The sequence below is a fragment of the Apodemus sylvaticus genome, chromosome 13, assembly GCF_947179515.1.
Source record: "Apodemus sylvaticus chromosome 13, mApoSyl1.1, whole genome shotgun sequence".
Lineage (NCBI taxonomy): Eukaryota > Metazoa > Chordata > Mammalia > Rodentia > Muridae > Apodemus > Apodemus sylvaticus.
The window spans coordinates 84684966-84712490 of record NC_067484.1 but is presented as its reverse complement, the minus strand read 5'-3'; the positions used below and the strand labels follow the sequence as shown (position 1 = coordinate 84712490).

Below are 27525 nucleotides of genomic sequence, written 5' to 3'. Positions count from 1 at the left end.
ATGGGTGCCTGGCATCGGCCTTGGTTTCTGGTTTTTGTCACATCTCTCCTGGTTTCTGGCTTGGTAAGAAAATTATCAGAAAAATTGGGGGCTCATCAATATCAATCATTTAGTGATAATTGTTTGCTTGTGTTTTCTTTTACATAATTCAAAACGTTGGTCTTAAATGAACATCTCTTCCTGGTAGGTAGGGTCTGGCAGATATTGATTATAAAAGGTCACTCTGCCAGAGAGGTCCAGAGATTGTGACAGAAAATTATATTTCTCTTTCTGCTTCACTCTTGTGTGACAGGTTTTCTTTTGATAAGACAGTGAACGCAAGTTTTGAAAGCCATTTTTATTGCTGAGTGACATACTGATTGATACTAGAATAACTTGACACAGGTGAAGACTGACAAATGTCAGAGGCAAGAAATGCCCACATCGACAACGTTTAACAATATGGAGTTTCTCTTCTGCATCTTTGCCAGTCTAAAAACTAGTCTTCCAGTGGGCTAGGTGGTTTGTATCCTAAGCTTACTCAAGGTCTTATATGAAATTTCTAATGGCCAAGGAAACCCTTTAGTTGGATTTTAAAACACATTATATTAAGCTGATGGCGTACAGATAAGTAGAGAATTACAGATGCAGAAGTGGCCGTTTCACACATATTTAACTGGGGTTCAGAGTAGCTACTTGTAAATCTCTTTCTACAGGTGATGGGGGCACCTGTGGATGTGTGCTATGTGGTTACCATATGAGAAAACAGAGGTAGCCATCTGACCAGTTATTTCATTCCCACATCTTGTTAAACAGTTTAGTTTTCTTTATCTCCACTGTTAGCTTGTTTTTTTTTTTTTTAAATGCAATTGTACTTTATACCCATGTGAAACAGCATTACATTTTTACAGCATGTTTTGATGTGGTGTCGTATAACTCATGATATTCATCTAAATCAGGTGGTGCCCTCGTCACACAGATCATTTAAGATTCAGGACCATGAAGTAAATTGCCTTAAATTTAGAGAACCCAGGCATAACTCACATGGATTGTCTGCAGGTTCCGCTGACTTCTCCCTAGATCACATTGATTAAGAAACTTCTTAGAGAACCTGGGGGAGATCGCCTTTAGTAAGTGCTTGCCCTCTCTGGCACGAGGACTCAGTTTGATTTCCAGAACACATATAAAAAGCCAGGCATGGCGCATGTGCTTGTACACAGTGCTGGGGAGGCAGAGGTGCAGGGCTCGCTGAGGCTGGCTTCTCAGCAATCCTAGCCTAACTGGTGAGCCCTGGGGCCCTGTGAGAGACTTTGTATCAAAATAAGGTAGATGGCTCCCGAAGAAAGACCCTTGTTGTTGATTTTCGAAACAAGAGCACACATATATGCCCCTGTACAAACCCCCACCCCCCAAATAAATATATGATGTTGATTTCATTTTTCCTTTCATTGGGTGTGCAACTCAGTCATTTGTTTACAATTTATTTTTAAAAATATGTGTATTTTAGCCAGGTGGTAGAAATGCATGCTTTTAGTCCCAGCACTTGGGAGTCAGAGGCGGACAGATCTCTGAGTTCAGGATAGCCTGCTCTATAGGGCAGCTGGAGATACAGAGAAAGAGTTTGTCTCACAAACAAACAAACAAACAAACGTCGAACCAACAACAAAAAGGTGTATGCATTTTTAAAAACTCACAAAATCTACTCATTGGTATTTTGCTTGGACATTTGGTATTGTTTTCAGATGTAGAGTCCTGGTTGAGACACAATGGTAAACACAGTGCTAGGTAAAGTTCCTGCCGTTAACTGGTTAACTGGGAATAAGGTTTAGCTTTTCCAAGCACTGAGTCTTGTAGGAGATCATGTGTGAAGTGAGTGTTTTCACGAGGGCTGGAGCTGTGTGTATTGTCTTCTTTTCAAACTTTGAAGTTTGTTTTGTCTCTAAATTCATTTAAAAGGAAGCTTTAGGAATCTTTAGTTTCTATACGACAGAAGATTAATCTGTCTGGTTAAAATGTTAGGTAAACTCCAGCTGACTTGTCTGGGATATATGAAAGAAAGTGTTGTATCTTATTAATGAAAAGAACTGTCTGGGTGTGACTTAGACCCACTGCGGCTCCTGCTTGTCACCCCATCACTTGGGAGGCTGAAGGAGGGGGGTTGAAGCAAGATCAAGGTTAGCCTAGACTACAAAGAGAGTTCCAGCCTGAATGACAGAGAGACCTGGTATTAAAAAATAAATACAAAATTGGATGGCTCAGCAGGTTACTCAGCACTAGCTACCGAGCTTCATAATCTGAGTTTAATGCCAAGACTCACACAGTACAGAGGGAGACATAACTACTGCGAGTTTTCCTCTGTCCACCTCATGCAGATACCACATAAACAAACGAACAAAAGCTTTAAATATGATTATCAAAAGGATCCAAAGTTGGAGCCAAAAATGTCATAAACCATGAACCTTGTAATAATACCTTTTTTCCGGTGTTTGTTTCCCAGCCAGCTCCAGAAAAGTTTGGTAAGTCTATTTTGAGTTTTGCTCTAGACATTGCAAGAAAGTTACGTGTTGAATCAAACGTGCAGACGCCACAAGGGTGTACTTCTGCCGAGTGGAAGGCGTGCCGGCAGGTGCAGGGCCCCAGTGACAGTTTGATGAACTTTGATCAAATACTGGCTTTTTTTTTTTTAATGATTTATTTATATTTACTTACTTGTGTGTGAGGGTGTCGGGTCTCCTGGAGCTATGGACCATTGGGAGCTGCTATATGGGTGCTTCTAATCAAACTCAGGACTTCTGGAAGAACAGCCGCTAAGCACCAACTCTGGCTGTTCAGGACCTATCTGCCCACCAGAAAAACAGAAGTACAAGAAAGGCCACTACCGTGGCTTTCTGGGTGGACAGTTTTAGACTTTCATTTTCTTGTTAGCCACGCCCCTATATTTACTGGTGTGCAGAGTAAGCAATGTCTTCTTCCTAAAGAAGTCGGACACTCAAGGGAGTGGGAACACCCTACAAAGTCCCCTGTCCAGTCCCCAACCTGGCTTACAGGACGGTCAATCAACTAGAGTCCCCATCAATTAATTAATACAAGCTAAATGAGAATCTGAGGCAAAAACTTATTTCCTTTTGATTGTGTGATTAATGAGATTCTTTTTCCTTTCATGAACATAATGTACAATATGTTTTTTTGTAATTTCAGTCAAAGACATAGATGGGGGAATTGATCAAGACATATTTGATATCAATGAAGGTTTGTGGCTCTTCATTCTTTTTTGTTATAATATTTTAAACATTTTTATTATTTGTGTGTGTGTGTGTATGTGTGTGTGTACACAACTTGTGGTAGTGGGTTCTGTTTCCCCACCATATGGGTTCCCAGGGATCAAACTCAGGTTGTCAAGGCTTGGTGTCAGGCTTCTCTTCCTGGTTAAGCATTTTTCAGGGGGCCCCTTAACTTTTTTATTATCATGTTTTACTTACATATGATGACGGCTTTCATTACGACATTTTCAGGCCTGCATATAATCATATCCACCCATTACCCTCTCTATCTCCTCCTCCCACCAAGCTCCACCCTCTCCTCAGCCCCTCCCATCTCTGCTTTCCAGCTCAGTTTTGCTTTTCCTCTTGAGAACCAATGAGCTTCCTCAGGGTTACAATGGCTGGGGAAGGGGTCATTCACAAGAGCGTGAGCTGCTTACCAGAGGGCTACACCTCTGAAGACAATGTCTCTCCCTCCCCCAAGAAGCCATTAAACTGCCTACAGATCCTTAGGGGTGGGGCCTTGTGAGCCCCTCTCTCTTAGAAGTTTTCAAAACATCATCTATTACGCGGCCGGCACAGGGAGCCAATGTAATAACATGGCTTATCTCAATTCTTCTCTTAGATTTGGGCCTGGACCTTTTTGAGGGAGACATCAGACTCCAGGTGAGTTGTAAGGATGCTTGTATGGTGGATCCTGAGCGTGGACTTTCAGTATGATGGGCGTGGGCTGGCTCTCGGCTGAGGCGCTCCGCTCTTCAGAAGGTGCAGCAGCACGGTGGCACAGATTCCGAGCATACTGTTCGTTCTCCAGCGCTTAGGTTTCTGTGTAGTGAAACCCACTATCTCTTAACATGTGTGTGGTGCTTTGAATGACTTTTATTATTGCAGCAATAAGGAGAATTTTTGTTTAAAAACAGAGCTTCACTGATTTTGTCTAGTTGAGTAAACTAAAACTGAATTTGTAACTATATCCAATGACTTAGGCTTTATTATTAATAATATTTTTATTTATTATAATTAAATAATATATTATATAGTATTTGATATATTGATTAAATTATATATTAATATATTCTATAATATTAAATATAATATATAATTATTATAGTACTATGTAATCACTATCACTATATATTATTCTATTATTACAAATAACATAAATATATTTATATATAAATATATTGTATAATATATAATTATTTATTATTGTTGTTGTTGTTATTTTACTTTCTTCCCGAGATCAACTATAAATAATGATGTCAAGAAAGGGTTCTCCCAAACCAGTCCTTTGAGTGTTGATTCTGATCTAGCCATCATGACACAGAGAAGAACACATGTGCAGTTGTATATGTGGATTAAGAAGACTTAAAAGCTCAGTATTTTATTAGACTTTGTATACTGTCACATGCCTTTAATCCCAGCACTGGGGAGGGAGATGCAGATGGATCTCTTAGTTTGAGGGCAGCCTGGTGTACATGGTGAGTTCCAGGCCATCCAGGGCTACACAGTGATACCCTGTCAAAAAAAAAAAAATAGCAGAACAGCCCAACCAACCAAACAAGAGTTTTGTGTCTTAAGTACTTTAAAAAAAAAAGAAAAGCAAGGTATATGTTTTGGTTTTTCCAGATTTTTTAAGAACTTACTCTTCTTTTGCAGGTGATGGAGTCAGAGATGCTTAGTAACGCATTTATAATTGTTATGTTGTAGAGGTTTATGTAAACTGAAAAATAGATAAATTAACAAGATTGCTCATAATTTAAAATGTGCACAGCCTTGGACATGACATTACCCAGTAGCGCGTTCTGCTCTTCATACTTCGACTGTTTTCCCCAACACACTCTGTGATCCCTCCTTGCCCTCTGCCAGAGGCTCGCCTCTCAAATCCTCCTTGGAGAGAGAGAGAGCTATGACCTACACCTGCTGCTCAGACCTGTAATCCCCACCTACTCAGGTGGTCAAGGGAGGAGAACCAGGGTTCAAAGCCAGCAGGGGCTACACAGTAGACCCGAACTCAAGTCAAAATGCCGAAGAGAAGAGAAGCCGGGGACACAGTGTAGTAATACTTAATCCACGGAGGCTGTTGTTTGGGTTTGATTCCAATCGTACAAAAAGAAGGAGAAGGGGAGCAGAAGAGGAAGAGAAGTGAAGGGAGGGAAGTGAAGGGGAGAAAAGAGAAGGAAGAGAAGAGGAAGATAGAGGGAGAGAAAAGGAAGGACTCCAGGGGGATGAAGGGAGGAGGGCGAGAGGGAAGGAGAGGAAGGGATGATGGGAAGAGACAGGAGAGAGGATAAGAGGCAGGGAAGGAGAGAAGGAAGGGAAAGAGGGAGGAAGCTGGCATCTGAAGGCTTCCTCTTGGTCCTGGTCCCCTTCTCTCCGCTTCTCCATCTCACCTGAGCTATGGCTTAACGGTGCCACCCCTGAACTAGGTCAGTGAGTGGGTAACTCTAGTCCTGCCTTGCCCCGCCAGCCCCAGTCTCCTTTTGCACACTGTTTGTGAGGTCTACAAGGTACAGCAGATCTAGGTTTGCACTGAGCTCCCCTAGAGCCCGTCTCTGCAGCTGCCTGTCACTGCTTCACAAACTCCATTGCAAGGAAATCCTTCAGGGGTCGCCTTCAGGGGTCCCCTTCGCCTCTGGCGCGTCACCACCCTCTCCCAGTCCGTTAGCGCCCCCTGCCAGCCTCTCCCGTACAGTCTGGCTCAGTCGCTTCTCCTCAGCACCCAAGCCCTGTCGCTGGCTCCCGGATGTTTGCAAGAGCCTTCCAATTCGTCCTTGTGTTTCACACATTGCATTTCCTTCTCCATGATATTTTCCACCCTGAAACCCATTTCCTGGAGTAAGGTCATTCTTTGGATAGGTGGCTGTGGGCTGAGGCGGTGACTCGGTTGAAGCACCCGCCGCCGAGCCGGCGCGAGGACCTTGCTGCATTAGCCACCCAGGTGGCTCTGCTCTCTGGAATGACATTTATTGTGTTGTCGGTGCAGGCGCATTGAAAAATACATTATTCATTTTTCTATTATAAAATTAGGATGCCTTTAAAATATATCTATTTATCTATTTTTAATCTTATATGGGTGTTTTGCTTTTCATGTGTCTCTGCGCACCGTGTGTGTCTGAGGCCATTGGAACCGTAAGAGGTCATTGGCGCCCTTGGAACTGGAGTTCCTGGGGGTTCTGAGGCACCAGGCGGGTGCTGGGAACCAAACTTGGTTCTCTGCAAGGGCAGCGGGTGCTCTTAACAGCTGGGTCATTTCTCCAGGATTCTCCTCCAGAAAAACTTCCATCTATCTTATGTCTGATTTTCTCTTCCTATGAGATTCAGATTTTAATGTTTGGTTTAGTTATCATTCCCCTTCTGTGTATTTGTTTATTTGTTTGTGTGTGAGCTCCATGTGTTTATGTGTCCCACATGCATGTTGTGTGTATGTGAGAGCCTGATGAGTTTATGTATACCACATGTATGTATGTGTGTATGCTTATGCCTACGTGAGTTTATGTGTGTAAGCCTGCATGAGCTTATGTGTACCATATGCATGTTGTGTGTGTGTGAGTGTGTGTGAGTCTGCATGAGTTTATGTGTACCATATGCATGTTGTGTGTGTGTGTGTGTGTGTGAGTGTGTGTGTGAGCCTGCATGAAGTTATGTGTGTTGTGTGAGCTGTGATGTCGGGGGAGGGGGGGTAAGAACTGGACTTAGATCCTGTTTAAGAGCAACAAACAGTCTTGACTGTGGAGGTGTTGACAGGCCATTCTTATGTGTTTTTAATAGGTAAATATCTACCAGTCCTTATAGTGTGTTTTCCAACAATCTTTTTTTGAGTACCATTTCTTCTTTAATTCTATGTTAATTACAGTTAATTACAGTTATTTCCAACTGCAAATTCTATTAAACTATGATAGAAATTTAGACACATGCCCCATTTGGTTTGAGTTAGCAGGAAGAACTGTAAACTTCACTTATTTCCAGACTGATTATTGATTAGCTTTGTCTATTTCACTTAACTGATCCTTTTCACACTTATTTTTGACAGGCACGTGGGAGGAATTCCATCATTGGAGACCACTACAGATGGCCACACACCATCCCCTATGTTCTAGAAGACAGCTTGGGTTAGTAGACTCTTTGGAGTTTCTGCAGCTAGCGACCGTGTTCTGAGATGACAGGACCGACACGTGCCAGGAGGGCCTGGTGCTGTTAAGGCTTCATTGTTGCTGTTGTCCCTCTGCATGGCTATATACATTTACTTTAAAAAATAAGCAAAATGCAGAATTAAAAGATCTTAACCATTTCTGACTGAGTATATGTTGGTTTTGATCAATATAAAATCAATTCAGTCAACTTTGATAGAGAACTTATGTTGTGCTGAATGCTCAGGACATAAAGATTAGGGAAACACTTTTGGTTTTACTAAGGTTCGTTCTAGATTTTATTGCTATTTTAATATATATTATATATCCCTCTGTCTCCCCCCCTGTGTATGTGTATGTGTGTATGTGTGTGTGTGTGTGTGTGTGTGTGTGTGTGTGTGTTCACACGAGTCAGTCTCTGTGGTACTCAGAGAAAAGGATGTATCCCCTGGAGCTAGAGTCCGTCTGTCACCTGACATGGCGCAGGGAATCCAAGTTTGGTCCTCTAGAAGAGTAATGCACAGTCTTAACCACTAAGCCATCCCTCCATTGCTGACACTTTTTTTTTTTTTTTAAAGCAGCATCTCCCCATGTTTAAGCATTCACTTATTTCTTGCAGAGTTGACGATAGAATCTAGGGCCCAGGGCATTCTAGGCAGATGGAATACCACTGATCACTCCGAGACAGGAAAGGATTTTTAAAAAGATTAATTTTCATTGCTTTTAGTTATGTATATTTGTGCATTGTATATATTGAGTGAATAACATGTGTGTGGTGCCTGCAGAGGTCAGAAGAGACGCCGAATCCCCTGGAGCTGTGAAGAGTCATTGCTGTAGGTCCTAGAGCTAACTTCCAGTCCTCTAGAAGAGCAGCACAAGAGACGCCTCCCGAGCCCCAGCCCCAGTGCAGGATGTAAATAGGAGTGAAAAGCACAGAGTAACCTTTTAGGAAATGGCAGTTTGCCAGGATTTTATTTTGTCAAGTCCAGATGTTAACAGGAGTTCACTATCTTTTATTTTTTTCCTGGAAATACATAATTGTTAATATAGTATCAAATTATTAAAAAGTCAGAAGAAGGCTGGGAGATGGCAAGATGAGAGTAGGAATTCGGATCTTCAGAACCCACATGAATGCTGTGCGCGTTGGGGAGCCAGCTGTAGTTCCATTGTCCTTGGAGATGAGGAAAGCCAGAGCGAGCTGGCTGTGGAGATTAGCTGTGGAAAGCTCTGAGTTCGCTTGAGAGACCTTCCCTTAATGACTAAGGTAGAAGGGCAATGGAGGATGAGCTCCGATATCACAGACATGTGCGCTCACACGCAAATGCATGTGTGCACACATGTGCACACACATACCACACATATACACATGTGCATGCATACACATGCACCTCATGCATGCATGTGCGCGCGCGCGCACGCACGCGCGCACACACACACACACAGAAAAGGGTGGGAGAAGTAAAAAGAATATAACAATAACTAAGAAATTTTTTTTTACAAAAGAAATTAGTCATTAACTAGGAGTAGGGGAGCACATCTGTAACTCTGGTAGTCCTCCAGAAGGAAAAGCAGGGTGATCCTGAACCTGAGGCCTGAGATTATATAGGAGACAGAGAGAGAGAGAGAGAGAGAGAGAGAGAGAGAGAGAGAGAGACAGACAGACACCCAGACAGACAGACACCAGCAGAGAGACAGATATATAGAGAGGACAGGCAGACACGAGAACACAAAGCAGCCCAGCTCCCCTGTAGTGAGCTCATTTTCTCTGTGGACTGGGGAAGCAACTCCTGCCTCTGACAAACATCTATTCGAAAGATACCTTAAAGGCTACTCTGGGGGTTAATTAAATACTAACATTTAAAAAAAAAAAAAAAAAAGAAAAAAATAATAATGTCTCCTTAAGAACCACTCACTTCCTGGGCTGGGCATGTAGCTCATGTGGGAGAGTGCTCACCGGGCACGTGTGTAGCCTTGCACCTCACACACATCACAGTACTTCATAGACATGGTTCTTAGTGTGTGACCAAGAGGGAGGTACTGAGTGAGCGGATGGCCAAGGTGCAGCCCAGGCTTGGGGATCAATTGTTTAGAAACCATGATAGCTTAAGAATTCACCATAGACCCTCTTATTCAGATAAAGAGACTCTTACAACACTATAACTACGGTGATGTAGTTTTCCTGTTTCTCTCAGTGTACTGCACTTCTCATGTTATTTTTTAACTCACATTATTCCCATATAATGTGTATGCACATGTGTCACACTGTGTGGGGGAATGAGAGCCCCTCCCAGCCCTATGTGGGGCTCAGGAATTGCATCACTGTTTGCTGAGATCCTGGGATGTTCTAGAACATTCTTCATCCTTGAGATGCCAAGGGTTACTCATGTGATCCAGGCCAAGCTTTCTACAAATGACCCAAAGTTGGCCAAAACCTGTGGTAGTAAAGACATGAGGTAAATGGACAGCTTTACTTGGTAGAGGTCTCTACGGTTTGTGATTCTTCTACACACGTTCTGCTTGGCTCTCAGAATGGTTCAATACAGCACAGAAAGTCTCCTCTTGAAGCTTCACCAGCAGGTCCCACGTATACCCTGCTCTTAGGTAGTCACGTGGTGGCCATATCATCCTGTCTTATTTTAAGGACATGTAAGGCTCTCTTGAAAAATCATAATCAGTGAGTAAATATTTTTTTTAAAAATAAAAGAAACGGAGATCTCACTGGGCACTTTTGTCTTCTGTCAGAAATGAATGCTAAAGGAGTCATCCTCAATGCGTTTGAGCGCTATCGCCTTAAAACATGCATCGACTTCAAGCCTTGGTCTGGAGAAGCTGACTATATATCAGTCTTCAAGGGCAGTGGGTAAGTTCGAAGGTTCTGAGAAGACTGTGGTTCCTCTGAGCAACAGTCCAAGGTCTTGCTTGACTTTTGGGTGGGGTGACAAATTCCTTTGCTATTTATGCAGAGTCTGACCTTTAAACCTGGTTTCTCTGGCCATAAAATAATGTCTTCACAGTAGTAGATGGTATTTGTTGGCCCCTGGGGTAGGTTCACAGTACTATAAAGAGGAAAGAGTAGGGGAGAACCAAAGAGGAGGAGGAGCAGGAGGGGAAGGGGGAGAAAGAAAAAAGGAAGGAAGGAAGGAAGGAAGGAAGGAAGGAAGGAAGGAAGGAAGGAAGGAAGGAAGGAAGGAAGGGATAGAGAGAGGGTGGGAGGGAGGCAGAGGCAGCCAACCTGATGCTGAGGAGATGGCTTAGTTGCTAATATTCTTGCTGCATAAACATGAAGATCGCCTGAGTTCAGATCCTCAGCTCTATGTGAAACAAACAAACAAACAAACAAACAAACAAACAACTGTGTGAGGCCACTTTTCATTCTGGGGAGCTAGAAACAGGTTCCTCACTTCCCCGGCTAGCCAGCCTAGCCAAATTGCCAAGCTTTAGTCTCTGTGAAAGATTCTGTCTCAAAAGGAAAGTGGAAGGCAACTAAGGAAGACATTGGATCTGTGGCCACCACATGCATGCACATCTGCATACATGTGTGCACGCACATCTGCAAACGTGTACACACAGATACACATATGCTGAAATAAAATAAGAAAATAGAAAGTGTTTTCATACACACAACCAGACTACCAGTGTCAGCGTTCAGTAAGCCTGAGCTGATGTCATTTATTCTATAGCCTTGTGAATTTCATCTCATTTACAACTTAATACCCTTTATTCTCTCTTCAAGTAAAATGTGTTGTAGATTGTGTGTGACTTCACTTTAACCGAGCAAGTTTTACTCCTTGAAAGATAGCAGAGTCACTGACCTGAAACACAATGACTCTGAGTAATTGCTCTCCTATAAAACTTCTGTTTGGTAATTGAGGAGATAACTCAACTGTGGTTCTTGCAGAGCAACCATGCAGAGCAACCCAGCATTCTCATTGGTTGTCTCACAACCACCTGCAATTCCAATCCCAGGGGATTCCACACCTTCTTCTGACTTCTGAGGCCAAGCAAACACATGCTTGTCTCCAGACACACCTACACAGAGATAAACAATAAAATTACACAAAACAAACTGATTTGGGATGAAGGACATGCCACTGCCATCTAAAGAAAGGTCCTGATTCCCGGGGATGAGCATGGATAACTTGTGCTTGTGCAATGCATGGTCCTGAGGTAAATTCTCTAAAAGTTATCTGTTTTATAAGTTTTTTTATGCTGAGTACCATAAAAGCAAAAGTAACTTTTATTCGCTCAATGTAATTGCCATCTCGGAGACTTACTGGTGAATAAGCTCACCATTTCTAGTTCTTTCTGAACTCTGGTTGACTGGTTCAACGCAGATGTTCTGGCTCAAACTCCTCTCCAAGCTGACTGATTCAATCTGGCTTCTCTCAGCTTCTCATTGAATTGCTCTGCTTGGCCTCAAACTGACTCTGACCATCTGTTCTAATCTGGCTCCTTCTTAGTCTCTGGCTTCAGCTGCCTCTGCTGACCTGCACTGAACTGCATGAACTCTGAACAAACTCGACTCCACGGTACTCACGGCACTGACTCCCAAATGACCGACTCTCCCTGTGCTGCCCTTAAGTAGCCACTTTCCTGTGTTGTTCTCCCCTATCTCTGACTTGTTCTGTCAAATCTTTCTGATGGGTCACTTGTTCTTTATTCAAACATGGCTGTGTCCTTCTACAAACAAATTTTACCTTAAAGGTGCACACCAAAGGCATGCTTGCATTCTAGCCAGATTGCCAGAGCAGCCATGTTGCTGGATTGAAAGTCCTTTACAGAGTGCAATTCAATGTTTTTGTCCAGTGTGTCCCCCACTCAAAAGGGAAGGACATATGAGGTAAAGAAGCGAGCTCCTCAGTGAGGCAAACATCCTGTCCCTGGTCTGCACCAGGTGCTGGTCTTCAGTGGGAAACATTCACGCTGGGAAGCAAGAACTGTCCATCGGGACAAACTGTGACAGAATAGCAACAGTTCAGCATGAGTTCCTCCACGCCCTGGGATTCTGGCACGAGCAGTCGCGTGCTGACCGGGATGATTACGTCACTATAGTTTGGGACAGGATTCAGTCAGGTACGTTTCTTTTATATGCTCAGTTACAGGTCAAGTTTCTGAGCAAGTAAGCATCAGTAGCAGCTTGGTAATGGGTATCTGTTACTTCGGAGACCAGATACACTTCATCACGTCTACAGATTCATCTGGTGCAATCAGCTGTCCAATTACAGGAAGCTAAGTAGCCTGGTATCTTCTCTAAATACACTCAACTTAATGTCTTAAAATGATAGGAGCTCATGACAACTTAAAAATATCACATTTTAAATTTACAATTGTAATTTTATATATTTATGGGTAACAAGGTATTTTGTTACATGCACATTAATAAAATAATTAGCACAGTTATTGCTTCATTTAAAATAAACTCAATCAGCATGCCTGTCACTTACTCAGCATTTTGTGTGTGTGTGTGTGTATGTCTGTGTGTGTGTGTGTGTGTGTGTGAAGGTACTTTGTTGATAAGACACTAACTAATTGATAATCTTAAAATATATAATATTCTATCGTGTATTGAATTAAATAATCAATAAAGAAATCCTGGTGGTGGGCAGTTTTGTTACCTGCCCCAATGGTTTACGCTCTCGAATGAAAGGCACGCACACAGCCTTTATGTTTTGATTTGCCTTAAACAGCACAGTCGCTGGGCCACTTCCTAACCTCCATGGGGTTAATCTTCCTCCGCCTCTGATCCCCAGTTATTACTTACTAAATTCTGTGTTCTACCTTGGCTGCCCTGGGCCCAGCTGGGCACACTCTCCCAGCCCTTTACACAGCGGCCATGCCTTTGTATCCTGCGTTATTCTCAGGCAGGGTGTCTTTCCTCTCCTCCACACTCTCTCTTCATAGGATCTCCTCTTTCCTCCTTTGGGTCCCAAGCCTGGGAAATCCTAAAGTCCCACCCCTGTCTGTTTTGCCAGCTTTTAGCTGCAGGCATCTTTACTCACCAACCAGAACCGACTTGGGGGGGCAGGCTCCCAGAAGCTATGTGCAGGCACTCTCCTACAAACAGTTTTTGGGGGAACATAATTAGCATTTGTATTACAAACAATTATAGTCATGAGATATAGCCACTGTGATTTAAATGGATATACAAGTAGTATAGTAGCTTTGGGAGTCCTCAACAATGCCTATCTCTCTCTCTCTCTCTCTCTCTCTCTCTCTCTCTCTCTCTCTCTTCCTTCCTTTCTTTTGTCTATTTTCTCTGTTTTTTGTTTTTGTTTTTTTTTTTGTTTTTTCAAGACAGGGTTTCTCTGTGTAGCCCTGGTTATCCTGGAACTTACTTTATAGACCCAGCTGGCCTCAAATTCACATGCCTCCTGCCTCTGCCTCCAGAGCGCTGGGATTAAAGGCGTGCGCCAGTCAGTCTATACCCATCTTTTCTAATGTCTCTAATTCATGTTATCAGAGTAGGGTTCTATCTTAGCATACTCCTTCAAGTCCTGCTTCTCATCCGAGAAGTCTGTTGTGAGCACTTTAAGCCTCCATCAGTGCTGGGTGGTGACTGAATGTTTCTGCACTGTTTTGTAGAACCATCCTTTCCATTAGCAGTTGATAGAATCTTAGACTTTTGACTCTCCTGGAAGTGCAAGTGTGTTTGTTAGTTTAACCATTGCTACCATAACTGTGCGTGATGTCAGGTTCAAAGACAAGATTATCTGGAGCCCTATACAAAGTTCTCTCTATTACATTTTGCATCTCTCAGTTACCAGCATTTAATAAAAGCATCTTAAGTTTTATGAGCATAAAATAATGAAAGTTTTGAAAATATATTCAGGCAAGGAACACAATTTCAACATCTACAATGACAGTGTGTCTGATTCCCTGAATGTCCCATATGACTACACCTCGGTAATGCACTACAGTAAAACTGCTTTCCAGAATGGAACAGAGTCTACCATCGTCACGAGAATCTCAGAGTTCGAGGATGTGATTGGTCAGCGAATGGACTTCAGTGACTATGACCTTTTGAAGCTGAACCAGCTGTATAACTGCAGTATGTGATGGGTACCTTGAAATCGCTCATTTCTTTTGCCTTTCTGGGGGAAAAAAAAGATGTTCTGTATACATTTGGGTTTCTGAGATTTTGAAAGCTAGATTAAAAGAATAGCTCTTGGGTCCCAATCTACCACACATTTTCAATACTTTTCTTCTTACAAAGTTAACCTTTGTAAAACAGCCTGAATCCTTGTAAGAATGCACCCCATGCAGATTTTTGAAGTTCTACTAATTCAAATACAAATGGTATCTATAATTCAAACTTCTTTTAAGCCAGAATGAAACATGCAGTTGTCCCATAAATGAGACAAATTAACATTTGCTGTGGTATAAAGTTTTGACTAACAGGAGGAATATTGACTCAGGTTTCTACAAATTGATGAAAAGGAGTTATATGGGCAGGGTAGTCATACACACAAGGCTCTGTGGGCAGACACGTGTCTGCCGGTCGGTAGGTCCTACAGTCAGCTGGATGTTCTCTTTCAAGTCATGTTCCGTGTAGTTTTGTGATCACGTTTATCACGTAGGTTGTCCTCTGTGTGAGCACTCACATTGCTTTCCTTTCTTGCTTTTGTAGCTTCTTCCTTGAGCTTTATGGACTCCTGCAATTTTGAATTGGAGAATATCTGTGGCATGATCCAAGGTTCAGGGGATAATTCTGACTGGCAGCGGGTTTCACAGGTCCTTGGTGGTCCAGAGAACGACCACTCCAACATGGGCCAGTGCAGAGGTAACAGGCTTTATGATCAGTGGCTCCGGCCTTCTTGTTCAGTCCAAAAGATGGGCGTTTCATCTCTTGTTTCTATCAGAATTATTATCTGCTTTAAAATAATTTATTTTTGCTATTTTAAATTATGTGAGTGTGGAGTGGGTGGTGTGTGCAAGTGAGTGCAGAGGCCCTAACCAGCCAGAGGCACTGGATACTCTGGAGTTACAAACAGTTGTGAGCTACCTGACATGGGTTCTTGGAATGGAATTCCAGCTCTTCATAAGAACATCAGATACTCTTCACCCCTGAGCCATCCCTTTATCCCCTCTATCAGAATTACTAACAAAAACACATCCAGTGTTTCCAACGGAAGGCGCCATATGCACTGTAAAGGCGTGCCTGCTCTTTCTCTGCTGTTGTTCTCTCAGCGATTTCTTTGCTACAAATCAAAGGCTTGGTTCAGCGAGGGCAAAGAGCAGGACAGGGAGGAACCTCTGGGAAGGCCTGTGATTGGAGGGGCTGCGCTGCCTTTTCTGTCACTTCTCAGACTGTAGGAGAGTCTAGTGAGCATTGCTGGACTGTGAGTTACTCTGTTCTAGACCCATAGCTGGACATTGAAGACAGGAAGCTCCAGCTTGGGTGCTCTCACTGCGCTCTCTTCCTGGAAGCTAATCTCTGTAGTGAGAGACAGGATGCCTCGCCAGCTCTCATCCATGAGCTCCCTGACCGGAGAGCGGTATTTTAATTCGGGTACAACACCGTGCTTGCTTCCCCCCCCCCTTTTCTTCTTATAACTGATTACCTGAGACTGGATACTTAATTTCTTTAAATATCACTTTCTCGTGGGTCTGAACACTGACACTTGGAAGTTATTTCTCTATCAGTGAAACAAGCCAATTCAAGCCAGATTAAAATATATAAAGTCAGGTTTATTGCTATAAATAGGGAAAAAGAGGGGGAAGAGAGAAGAGAAAGAGGGCATGTATGGGGGAGGGGAGAGGAGAGAAGGGGGAGGGAGAGGAAATGAAGGGGAGGGGAGGGAAGAGAAGAGAAGAGAAGAGAAGAGAAGAGAAGAGAAGAGAAGAGAAGAGAAGAGAAGAGAAGAGAAGAGAAGAGAAGAGAAGAGAAGACCAAAATGTTTGGATTATATAAGGAAGAACCTCTGGGGGAAGGCCGCTCAGTCCCTGGGTTGGGGGCATAGTGTGCTAGGTAGGGACTGAGGAATGCAGAACCTAGAGGCCAGGTGTTTTTGGTTATGTAAAATATATACCTTAGCTTCTTGTCCTGGGGTCTGAAACCAAACAGAAATTTAAGATTAGGGTGCTTTGTGTCTGCTTGCCTTCTGTTGAGGGACATCATCACTCGGTCACAGGAAACATTCTGCTCACTCAAGTCCTTTCTTACTAAATATCTTACTAAAAATATTTAGGTGAGGACCCTATGCATGACTTCACGGTATCCTCATCTCTTCCAAAGGTCTGACTGCCAAATGCTGTCAACACATCAATTTGAAAGTTATTTTAGCAGCATGAGCTTTGGCGGTGATAGCCAGATTATAGTATTTGTGTATGGTGGGAATTAAGCAAACACTAAAGGAAGACATATGCTCAGAGATAACCATCCTAACATCTTTTATCCATTCTGCTTGTGTGCTCTGAGCAGACTCTGGCTTCTTCATGCATTTTGACACTAGCACTGGGAATGAGGGGGCCACAGCGGTGCTGGAGAGCAGAATACTGTACCCCAAGAGAGGGTTTCAGTGCTTGGAGTTCTATCTGTACAACAGTGGAAGTGGAAATGATCAACTGAACATTTACACCAAGGAGTACACAGCAGGCCAGCAGGATGGTGTTTTAACTCTTCAGAGGGAAATAAAAGGTACAGTACCCACATTTCTATTGTTTGGATTTAGGGTGAGGTGTTCTCAGAACTTGTAGCAGAGCAGGGGCTGGTGACACGTGACTTTCAAATAGAACTTGATCTGTCTTGATAAGGAAGTTAAAATGAGGGACCTTTATGCAATACTTAGAAAACATAACCAGTCTCTGGAACTGTGGACTTGAGTTCTCCAGAAGTAATGAGAATACACTGTGAACTCTGGACAACACAGAGAAGGTTGATAGCTAAAAGAAACCAACGTATGGAGTGGATGAAGGAAGGATCGGCCTCAGGGAGGCCTGGTCTGTTCCTAAAGAAACACTCTGGGCACCTCTCATTTTATCTCACTGTGGCCCAGTTTTATCAAAGCGACATTCCAATAGAAAAGGATTCTAACTTCCAGCTTAAAAAATAAATCCCATAAAGGCCTCTTCTGTGATATGAAATAAATGTCATAGTGGGAGCTATGTCTGTGGGGAGGGGGAGCCCACATTTTACATCAACCATGTGCCCACATGTTAAAGCAGACGGGGAAGGAAGAGATGTGGACTGTATTAGTTAGTCTCCTCTTTGCTACGACAAAGAAAGAGCTATTGTGGATCACAGTTCGACTACATAGTCAGTCCATCATGGCAGGGAAGGCGTGGGGCAGCTAGTCACACTGTGCCTGTAACCAGGAAGCAAAGAGACCCATGGGTGGTGGTTGACTCCTTTTCTCCTTTGGATGCAATCCAGGACCCTAGCCTGGATTTTGGCGCTGCCCACATTTACGATGGGTCTTTCCATTTCAATTAAGCTATTTTTAGAAAATCTCTCACAGACGTGCACAGGGCTAGTTTCCATGGTGATTCTGAGTCCCATCAAGTTGACACTCATAATTAACCACCATCACAGCAACCTGAATACATGTCTTGTTGTTCACACACTGGCCCCTTAATATAATGACCAAGTCAAACACATTATGAAGTGCATCCACACTGTCCTGTACGTCACAGCACTTCCCACTCAGGAAAGCATCTGAGATACAGGTGCTGCTTGTGCTCATGGACACCTATGAAGACCGAGGATCTTAACCTCACGAAGATGATGCATGCACTGTGCACATATTTATGTGAAATCATATTAGCTGTTAAAATTATATATCTTACTTTCATTAGTATACATTTATGCATTAATATGTATATTAACACAAATGTTAAGTATGCATATGTCATTGTCTGGGTTTGGAATAGAGAGCTGTCCCCTTAGTAACCTGGGGGGTCTGTCATGGAAAGACGGTAACATAAGACTCTCAGGAACCTGCTTGTCAGCCCTCCTGGACTTCACGGATAGGAACGACCATAATGAAGCTAAACCTTCAAATGCAGATGGAAGGTTTTTGTTTAGTCTGGAATCTATCCATGGACAGCAACAATATAATCTGACTATTTATACCTTATTTCAAGGCAATTTCAATTCTCATTAAATGCTGATATAGTTGAGTTTTCAGGCAGTGTATGTTAACTGATATTTTGACATGATTTTTTTTCTCCGGTTGTCCTGGGGCTCCTGAAGACTTCTCAAGTACTGTTTCTTATTGAAGGAGGGGTCTATGGCAGTTTGACTGCTTCACGTTCCAGCTTTCTCCTTACCAAAGGCACCATATGACTGAAAAAAGGAGATTTGTCCTCTAATTTCCTGCTTAAATGAACAGAAAAAGTCTCCAGATGCAGTGGGCCAGATGCGCAAGACAGGGAAGAAGAGGGTGGGAGGAAAGAGGGCCACTACTCTCCAGTGAGTCCTTAAAGCTCTGAGTCACTAGAGGTCAACAGGATGCGGTATTTCTGGCTTTGTAGAGTCCTGTTTAATACTGCTAAAATTCAGCAGACATTTAAGTATTTCAGCCATGTTATAAATATATTAAAGAAGTCTTAGCTGGGTGGTGGTGGTGCACGCCTGTAATCCCAGCACTTGGGAGGCAGAGGCAGGCAGATTTCTGAGTTCAAGGCCAGCCTGGTCTACAGAGTGAGTTCCAGGACAGCCAGGGCAACACAGAGAAACCCTGTCTCAAAAAAAAAAAAAAAAAAAAAAAAAAAAAAAGAAGAAGAAGAAGAAGAAGAAGTTTTTGTCTGAGTATCAGCAAATCACAGGAGTTAATATTGTGCTCAACTGTTAATCAGTACAGAATGCCAGGGAAGCAGACACGTGCCACTCAGGAATTGGGTGATTACCCCTCTGAGAAAAGGTGAGCTGTCTGAGGAGCAGGCACGTAAAGATCCAGCATCCCAGGGAACAGTCTGAGCTCAGCACCACTCTTAAGTCAATGATCTTATAAATGATCTCAGGATAAAGAGATGAGAAAAACGTTCTCCACACCCATAGGAGGGCATGGGGGAGGGGCTCCTCCCACTCAGAGGAGAAAGGGATGGAGGACCGGGAGGGTCTTGTGAAGGGGGCCCAGGAAGGGAAGCAGGGATATACATTGAATAAATAAATTAGTTAATGAAAATAAAAAGAATCAGATGCTCTGGGACTATCATATGCATTTGAAGATTGGAACTTTACCACTGAGCACTTCAGCACAGTCTTTCATTGCTTTTGAAACAAGGACTCTTTCTGCAGAAATACCCACCGGGCGCTGGCAGCTTTACTATGTAACATTGCAAGTGACTGAAAAATTTCGAGTGGTGTTCGAAGGACTCCGAGGCCCTGGCACATCATCAGGTGGTCTGTCTATCGATGACATCAATCTCTCAGAAACAAGGTGCCCTCACCATATCTGGCACATACAGGATTTCACACAGCTTCTTGAAGGCCAGAACACATCTGTATACAGTCCTCCATTTTACTCTTCTAAAGGTTACGCTTTTCAGATTTATATGGATCTAAACTCTTTGGCGAATGTAGGAATTTATTTCCACCTGATCTCTGGTGCCAATGATGATCAATTAGAGTGGCCGTGTCCTTGGCAACAAGCCACAATGACACTCTTGGACCAAAATCCTGACATCCGACAGCGTATGTCCAACCAGCGGAGTATAACCACAGACCCAACGATGACCAATGGTACGTGGCTTTTGTTCTTTATGGCTAGGGCCATGATCATTATTTAAGGAGGGATGGGTGATTTGGGAGTGAGCAATAGACTGTGGGTTAATTGGTGAGTAATCAGCTTCAGGGAAAGGATTTCCTAGTGGAAGACGCAGTCCCCGGGTAGAAGGCTGTTAGGAATGTCAGCAAGGCCTGGACCTTGGGAACTAACCCTCCCTGATTTCTAAGTATTGGTTTAGGAGTGCTGACTTCAGAGGCTGACATGCTTGGGTTCAAACCCAAGATTTTCTTCTCATTAGCTTTGTGATCTTGAAGAAGAAATGTTCCCGAAGCCCCACTGTTCTTGGCTCTTAAACCAAGGCAGGGGCAATAATCCCACAGATCTATTAAGAAAATGGGGAGAGGTTAATATGGAAGCCTGTTGGGAGGGGGAGTCCCTCTGCTGTTGAGTGTCTCACCCGTGCTGACTTGGTCACATGGTGGCATGGTAGAAAACAAGTCAGTTCTTAAGGTGATAACTTACGGTCAGAATGGAGATGCTGGGACACTGGGGGCAGTGTAGAAGTGGATAGAAGGGGATGGGAATGGCCCACCAGTGCTTCTGACAGGATTTAGTGATGGTGACAGCATTCCAAGTCTCAAAACGAGTCATCACCCAGAGCAACATGATCGCCCTTGGAAGTACAATAATCTTTTGTCCCTGGAAACTGAATAGAGAGGAAAGTAGAATTATGGGAAGTGGAATGGCACCAAATATATTTTATAAGTCAAAATGACATAGGAAAAATAGCGACTGAATCTGATAAAAAACAAAACAAAACAAAACAGAAAATGGAAGTTTTCATTCTTTTCCAACACGTTCCTCTGGATGAAATGCCACTTCAGTACGCTAATGAAATAAATTGCTCTTTGCTAATATTAAAAAGCCTCAGCAACTTACTGCGTTGACTCGGTTAAACAAGGTCCAACTGCAACTCAGAAGGCCGTCGAGGCACGATCCCACCAGACAGAAGGGGTTTCGTGACAGGCAGTATGCATATGTGATGTCCTCCGCTTGTTGTCTGGAGGTAGGGCCCCGCTGGCCAGCAGTCTCGTTTCTGTGGGGCCGTGCGAGCCAGCAAGGCCCTGCGGCTTGCCTGGGAATGCCCGCAGGCCAATGGCTTCAATGGATCCCCTCAGCGGTAGCGGCCTTGCGTCTCGATGTCTGTCGATCATTCCTGTGGAAAGCCGTGATGATGCTAACCCAGCCCGTTAATATAAATTGCTTTTTTTTTTCCAGATAATGGAAGCTATTTTTGGGACAGGCCTTCCAAGGTGGGAGTGGTGGCTTCTTTCCCTAATGGAACTCAGTTTAGCAGAGGCAGAGGCTACGGAACTTCTGCCTTCATAACCTACCAGAGGCTGAAGAGCAGAGAGTTCATCAAAGGAGATGACGTTTACATCTTACTGACCGTTGAAGGTATCGAAATAATGGTTTTATGTGAGCTCGCTTCTTGTCGCAGTGGTTGGCTGGTCACCGGCTTCTTTTGGCTTGTGTTTTTAGCTGTGTGATAGATTGTGAGAGGAAATGGGCAAGAGTGGGAATTTTTTTATATGAATGATTAGAAATATGAAAAAATTTAATTTGATATATCAAAAGTTCCAGAGTCAATCATTTATTTAATACATTATAGAATAATAGTGAAATCTTTAGGCTGACACCCTCTGGTAGCTTTACTTCCTAACACAGGAAACACATGCCCCCGGGGCAAGAGGTTGACCCTCAGAGCTCCTTCTGCCAGATGAGCATGGTGCTTGTCACTCTAGCCCTCTTCTGTGTGTGTGTGTGTGTGTGTGTGTGTGTAAGCCATTGGACAACTTTGCCTTAGGCACCATTGGCTCAGTTTTTAATTAATTCATTAATTATTTTATTTTATTTTATTTTTGTTTTTTTTGAGACAGGGTTTCTCTGTGTAGCCCTGGCTGTCCTGGAACTCACTCTGTAGACCAGGCTGGCCTCGAACTCAGAAGTCCACCTGCCTCTGCCTCCGAGTGCTGGGATTACAGGCGTGCACGACCACTGCCTGGCTAGATTTTTTTTTTATTGGTCAGTTTCTTTATTTACATTTCAAATGTTATCTCCTTTCCTGGAATTTATTTATTTTTTATAAATGCACATTGGTTTTCACTGCATGTGTGTCTGTGGGAGGGAACTGGAGTCATAGACAGTTGTGAGCCACCATGTGGGTGCTGGGAATTGAACCCAGGTCCTCTGGAAGAGCAGTCAGTGCTCTCTAAAGCTTAGCCTTCTCTCCAGCCCCCTTTGAGACAATGCTAGGTGGGCTGTCCTCTCAGCCCGTTATCCGCCTGTCTCTACCTTTCCAGAATGTAAACATATACCACCTCAGGTGGCTTTTAAAAAACAAACAAACAAACAAACAAACAAACAAACAAACAAACCACGGGTTCTGGAGAGTGAAGACAAGTCCTCAGCTAACAGCCGTCTGTCTGCCTTTGCCTGATCCTTATTTGACCGACCATAAATGTTGCCGGATCATGAATCAAGATTACATACCTTTTCACAGACCTTAACTCTTGAGTAGTATCTGCGTCCAATGACAATGCAAAAGCTGACTTCCACCATGCTCTCTCCTTCCCTCTGCAGACATATCTCACCTCAATTCTACATCAGCTGTCCCAGACCCAGTCCCCACCGCGACTGTCCGTGATGCCTGCTCTGAGGTCGAATGTCAGAACGGTGGCATCTGCGCTGTCCACGAGGGCACAGCTGAGTGCAAGTGAGGGCTCGCGCGAGAGGCTCCGCCACCTCAGCCTCTCACGAGATCGGCTTTTATCCTCTGGGAACTAGATGCTGATTAATTCACATGCATCATATTCATCCAGTGTCAAGCTTCTGTTGCTGTGATGAAGCACCATGGCCGAATGCAGCTTGCAGAGGAGAGGGTCTATATGGCTTATATGTCCACATCGTAGCCCAACACTGAAGGAAATCAGGACAGCAAACTCAAACAGGGCAGGCGCTTTGAGGCAGGAGCTGATGCAGAGGCCATGGAGGAGTGCTGCTTACTGGCTTGCTCCCTAAGGTCGGCTCAGCCTGCTTTCTTATAGAACCCAGGACCACCAGGCCAAGGATGGTACCACCCACAAAGGGCTGGACCCTCCCCCATCAATAACTAATTAAGAAGATGCCCTACAGGCTTGCCTGCAGCTCAATCTTATGAAGGCATTTTCTCAATCGAGATTTCTTTCCTCTCCAATGACTCCAGCTTCTGTCAAGCTGACATAAGACTATCCAGCAATTACTCTTTTGAACTCCATTTAGGACTTTGGCTAGCTACCAGAACAATGGCTCATGAAAAAACAGTGCACTACAGTCTAATTGCCTGAGTTATATATCTCATTACATTACTTTTCATTAAATCCTCACAGCAGTCTTGTCCCTTGACTCTGCTGTTCCCCATTTTTTGGTAGAATATGTTGACATGCTGAGTCCTTAGCCAAGGTGTGGCGCTCACAGTGGTGGACCTGATCCCCCTGGCTGGCTTTGTCCCTGTTCCCCCAGCTGCTGTTCCAGTGTCAGATTAATTGTAATACGCCCCTCCCTTCTTTCCTGCCTCTCCTGATGCTAGTCTCCTATCTCCCGGTGGTCGTGGCTTAAATAGTTATGTACGTCAGTGAGTATCAGTGTTCGCATATACAAGAGGTGACCGGGCCCCTTAAAATGATGTTCACAGATGTCACCCCTAAATGCCACCCTGAAGGCAGCTTCTCTTCCTGCAGGTGCCCCGCAGGAGAAGATTGGTGGTACATGGGCAAAAGGTGTGAGAAGAGAGGATCTGCCCGAGACACTGTTGTCATCGCCGTCTCGTCCACGGTCACCGTGTTTGCTGTGATGCTGATCATCACTCTTGTCAGCGTCTACTGCACGCGGAGGAAATATCGTAAGAAGGCCGCTGCGAATACGGCAGCCATGAGTCTAGAAAATGTAAGTTGAGGGTACCGTTTGGTTGTGGAACCAGAGGAAGAGGCGCTGGGCAGTTTTTACACACTTTTTTTTATTTTTTGGTCTTAAGCTAGGTAAACTGGGTTGAGTCTCTTCACATGCCCATTGTCACCCCTGTAAATCGGCGAGTCTTCACTCGGCCTCTGCAGAGGCTTCTTAGAGGGGTAGCCGTTAGACTCTGGGGTTTGTATCTGGTTGTTCATGCTTCTTAGGGGTGACCACACAGCTGACATTTCCTGCAAGTCTCCATCTCCCTAGCAAGGGGGCCCTGGCTTATAAATAAACGTCTTTGTTCTGAGGGTCTTGGGGCGGCTGGGCTCAGGCGATGGGTCTGAGGAAGTGCTTCCCTTAAAAAAGGTTCCAGTGAATTCTGGCTTCTTCTGGAGTAACAATCACCAAGGTGATTTTTTTTTTTTTCATGTGAAAGGTTTAAATTCAGATGAAATTCTAAATGACAGCATGGGTCCTAGACAATAGGCTCTGAGGAGCGTATTTGGGAACAGGTCGGCTGGACTGGAAGTACGTGAGTCTGGGCTTTGGTGTAGGTGCTCTTGGGTTCCAGCTGTCCTCCAAAGAGCACGGGGGCCGGGACAGACCCCCACCCACATTTTAACTTGAAGGAAAGGGGCCGGGCCTTTGCACTCAGTATGCGACTGGTCAGTGCATGAGGGCAGACACTAAGCATTTCCACAAAACTGCCTAGACAGCAGCCTTGGGAGGAGGACACTTCTGGAAGGAAGGTTTTCATGCTGGATGGCAGGGTTGAACATGTCTGGGATTCACTAGTGACCCCAGAGCGAGAGCACAGCCCAGTGTGCCATCTTACACAAAAGCTCAAACAAAGTGTGTCACAGCGAACTTTCCAGTAACAGCCAAAGTACCTGGAAGACAGTAGTGAGATGCATGGAGAAAGAGCTCAAAATAGACCATTTCAGTGAGCTACAGCAAGAGCGTAGTTTCATAAGAAGAGTGACTACCATGTTTTAAGGGGTTATGTGGATCCTCTGGTATCCAGACACTATGATTCCACGGTTATTTATGACTTTTATTTTTGCAAAATCAGCTGGGAGATGGACAGCGATGCTGAAAGCAAACAGTTCTATTCTCTTTGTGTATTAGTCTATTTCTTCAGCCTCAGGAAGATTTCTAATGCTCACCTAGCTATAGATCCCATCACAGTTTTTATATATATAATTTAGTTTTATTTCATGTACATTGGTGTCTTGCCTGAATGTATGTCTGTATGAGCATCAGAATCCCTGGAACTGGAGTTACAAATGTGAACTGCCACGTGAGTGCTGGGGACTGAACTTGGGTCCTCTGGAAGAGCAGCCAGTTCTCTTAACTGCTGAGCCATCTTTCCAGCCCCACATCACATATTTTAAAAGTATATAAGCTGGGTATGGTGTTGCACACCTTTTATCCCAGCACTTAGAAGGCACTATCTACATAGCAATTACATAGGCAATACAAGGCAATTGCACAGCAGTGCCAGGACAAAAAGAGATCCTGTCTCAAAAAACAAAAACAACAACAAAAGTAAATGAAATGTATACAAGTTGCTTTTCATTTGAAAACCCTTTTCTCAGCTTATTTTTTGAGTAAATAACAGTGATAGAGCAATCATGTGAGACCCTGCTGCACTGCCTGTCTGAACCTGTGTCCATGGGCAGGTCCCCACAGTCGGGAAGGATGTGCCAGACACAAGATCAGGAATGGCAGACAGTGCTGAGGTGGGAGAACCAGGCATGTGGGTGTCCGTGACCGTCAAGAGCCCTTCCCTAGAAACTGGGCAGTGCGGGAGAGGTCGGAAGGGCTCAGCACATGTCAGAAGGAATGAAGGAAATGAGAAAAACAGAGATGAGGCTAAGTCAATAGAAAGGAACAGAACCATCATACCAGGGAGAAGGCAGGGACTCTGAGTGGACACATATGCCACCATGATGTCACAGGGGACATGGCAGGGGCTGAGTGGATAAACACACCACCATGATGTCGCAGTGGCATATTGTCAGGTGTGAGAAGTCCGCCTCATCCCTTCACCTTTGCATTTCCTCAGTGTGTTCAGCAAGAATAGAGCTTGCAGATCCAGTGTAGATGTTGAACTGGGAGGCTCACCCTTCTGAACCCTCCTCACCATTTGCACGTGAGAATCTCAAGTCACAAGGGTTGGGACATCTTCCCAAGGACAGAGCAGGTGCTGCGTGTCAGCTGGGAGAGATGTCAGGAATCTGTATTGGGGACTTCATTTGAAAACCAGACTGTTGCATTGTGACCCATCTTTTATATTGAGGAATTATGTCATCAATTGTCCTTTCTCCTTGCAGCGACATGCGTTTTGAATATTAACCCACGCCAGCAGGTGAAACGAACAGCGACCTTCCGTCATAGAAGAATATTTCACCTAAGCTATGTGACATTCATGGCATTCCAAACCAGATCATCTTTGTAAATAGCTGAATGCGTAATAAATCATTATTTTGATAAAGTCAAATTGGTGATCTCTCTCCCTCCCCTGCTTCTCTCCACAGTTCAGGACTCTCCATACTGCATGCGTAAAACTGTCAGGGAAAGGGAGAAGAAGAGAGACAGCTTTCCAAGTTATTGCTCCTTCCATTTAAGGACAAAATATTAGACCTCACAGCAATTACCCAGAATCACCACAGAAAATATACTGTGGGAAGTAGCCTGGGCTAGAATCTCAGGCTTTTCAGTGTGGGCCTGTCCCAAGGTAGGGGAGGACAGGGGGATGCCCTTCCAGGACAACCTCACATACTCTTCCAAACCTCTCCTTTCTTACTTTTTCCTGTGGTCTTGGGGGAACTTGAGCCTGCCTTAATGTAAAACTGCAGCCACCAGAAAAGTTCCAACTCAGCATGTGGGCAGAGGAATCCTGGGGGCTTTGGTAGTTTTAAACATTACCAAGGATCCCAAAGAACATGTGCTTACAAGTGTTCCACTGGTCAATACTGGCATTTAGAGGAACTCACAGTGAGACCAGTTTAAACTATGATTTTGTTAATTATCAAGACAGAGGCTGGGAGGTGCTCAGGTTGACCACTTGCTGTTCTGCTCGAGGGCTTGAGTTGGGTTCCCAGCACCCACACTGGAGGCATGCATCTTATAACCTCGACTCTAGGAGATCTGATGCCTCTTCTGAACTTCATGGGTACCTACACATGTGGAACAAACAGACAACACACACATACACACACACAACACACACACACACAAATAAATTAAAGGAGGAGGAGGACGAGGAGAGGAAGAAGAAGAAGAAGAAGAAGAAGAAGAAGAAGAAGAAGAAGAAGAAGAAGAAGAAGAAGAAGAAGAAGAAGAAGAAGAAGAAGTTGTTCTAGGGCCAGGTGTGGTGGTGCACACCTTTAATATCAGCAATTGAGAGGCAGAAGCAGGCAGATCTCTGTGAGTTTCAGGCCAGACTGGTCTACACAGTGAGAGCCTATCTCAAAATACAAAACAAACAGA

General features: G+C 44.0%; 1 protein-coding gene across 1 annotated transcript; it reads left to right on the top strand.

Moving 5' to 3' along the window:
* Mep1b (meprin A subunit beta) lies at positions 1–25961 on the top strand. Its single transcript, XM_052155313.1, has 15 exons — positions 1–63; positions 2477–2495; positions 3178–3228; positions 3865–3905; positions 7273–7351; positions 10112–10229; positions 12264–12442; positions 14199–14417; positions 14997–15149; positions 16791–17006; positions 19608–20051; positions 21316–21495; positions 22681–22813; positions 23817–24021; positions 25713–25961. The coding sequence occupies exons 1-15, from the start codon at positions 1–3 to the stop codon at positions 25959–25961; spliced, it is 2349 nt and encodes a 782-aa protein (XP_052011273.1).
* The last annotated feature ends 1564 nt before the right edge of the window (positions 25962–27525 follow it).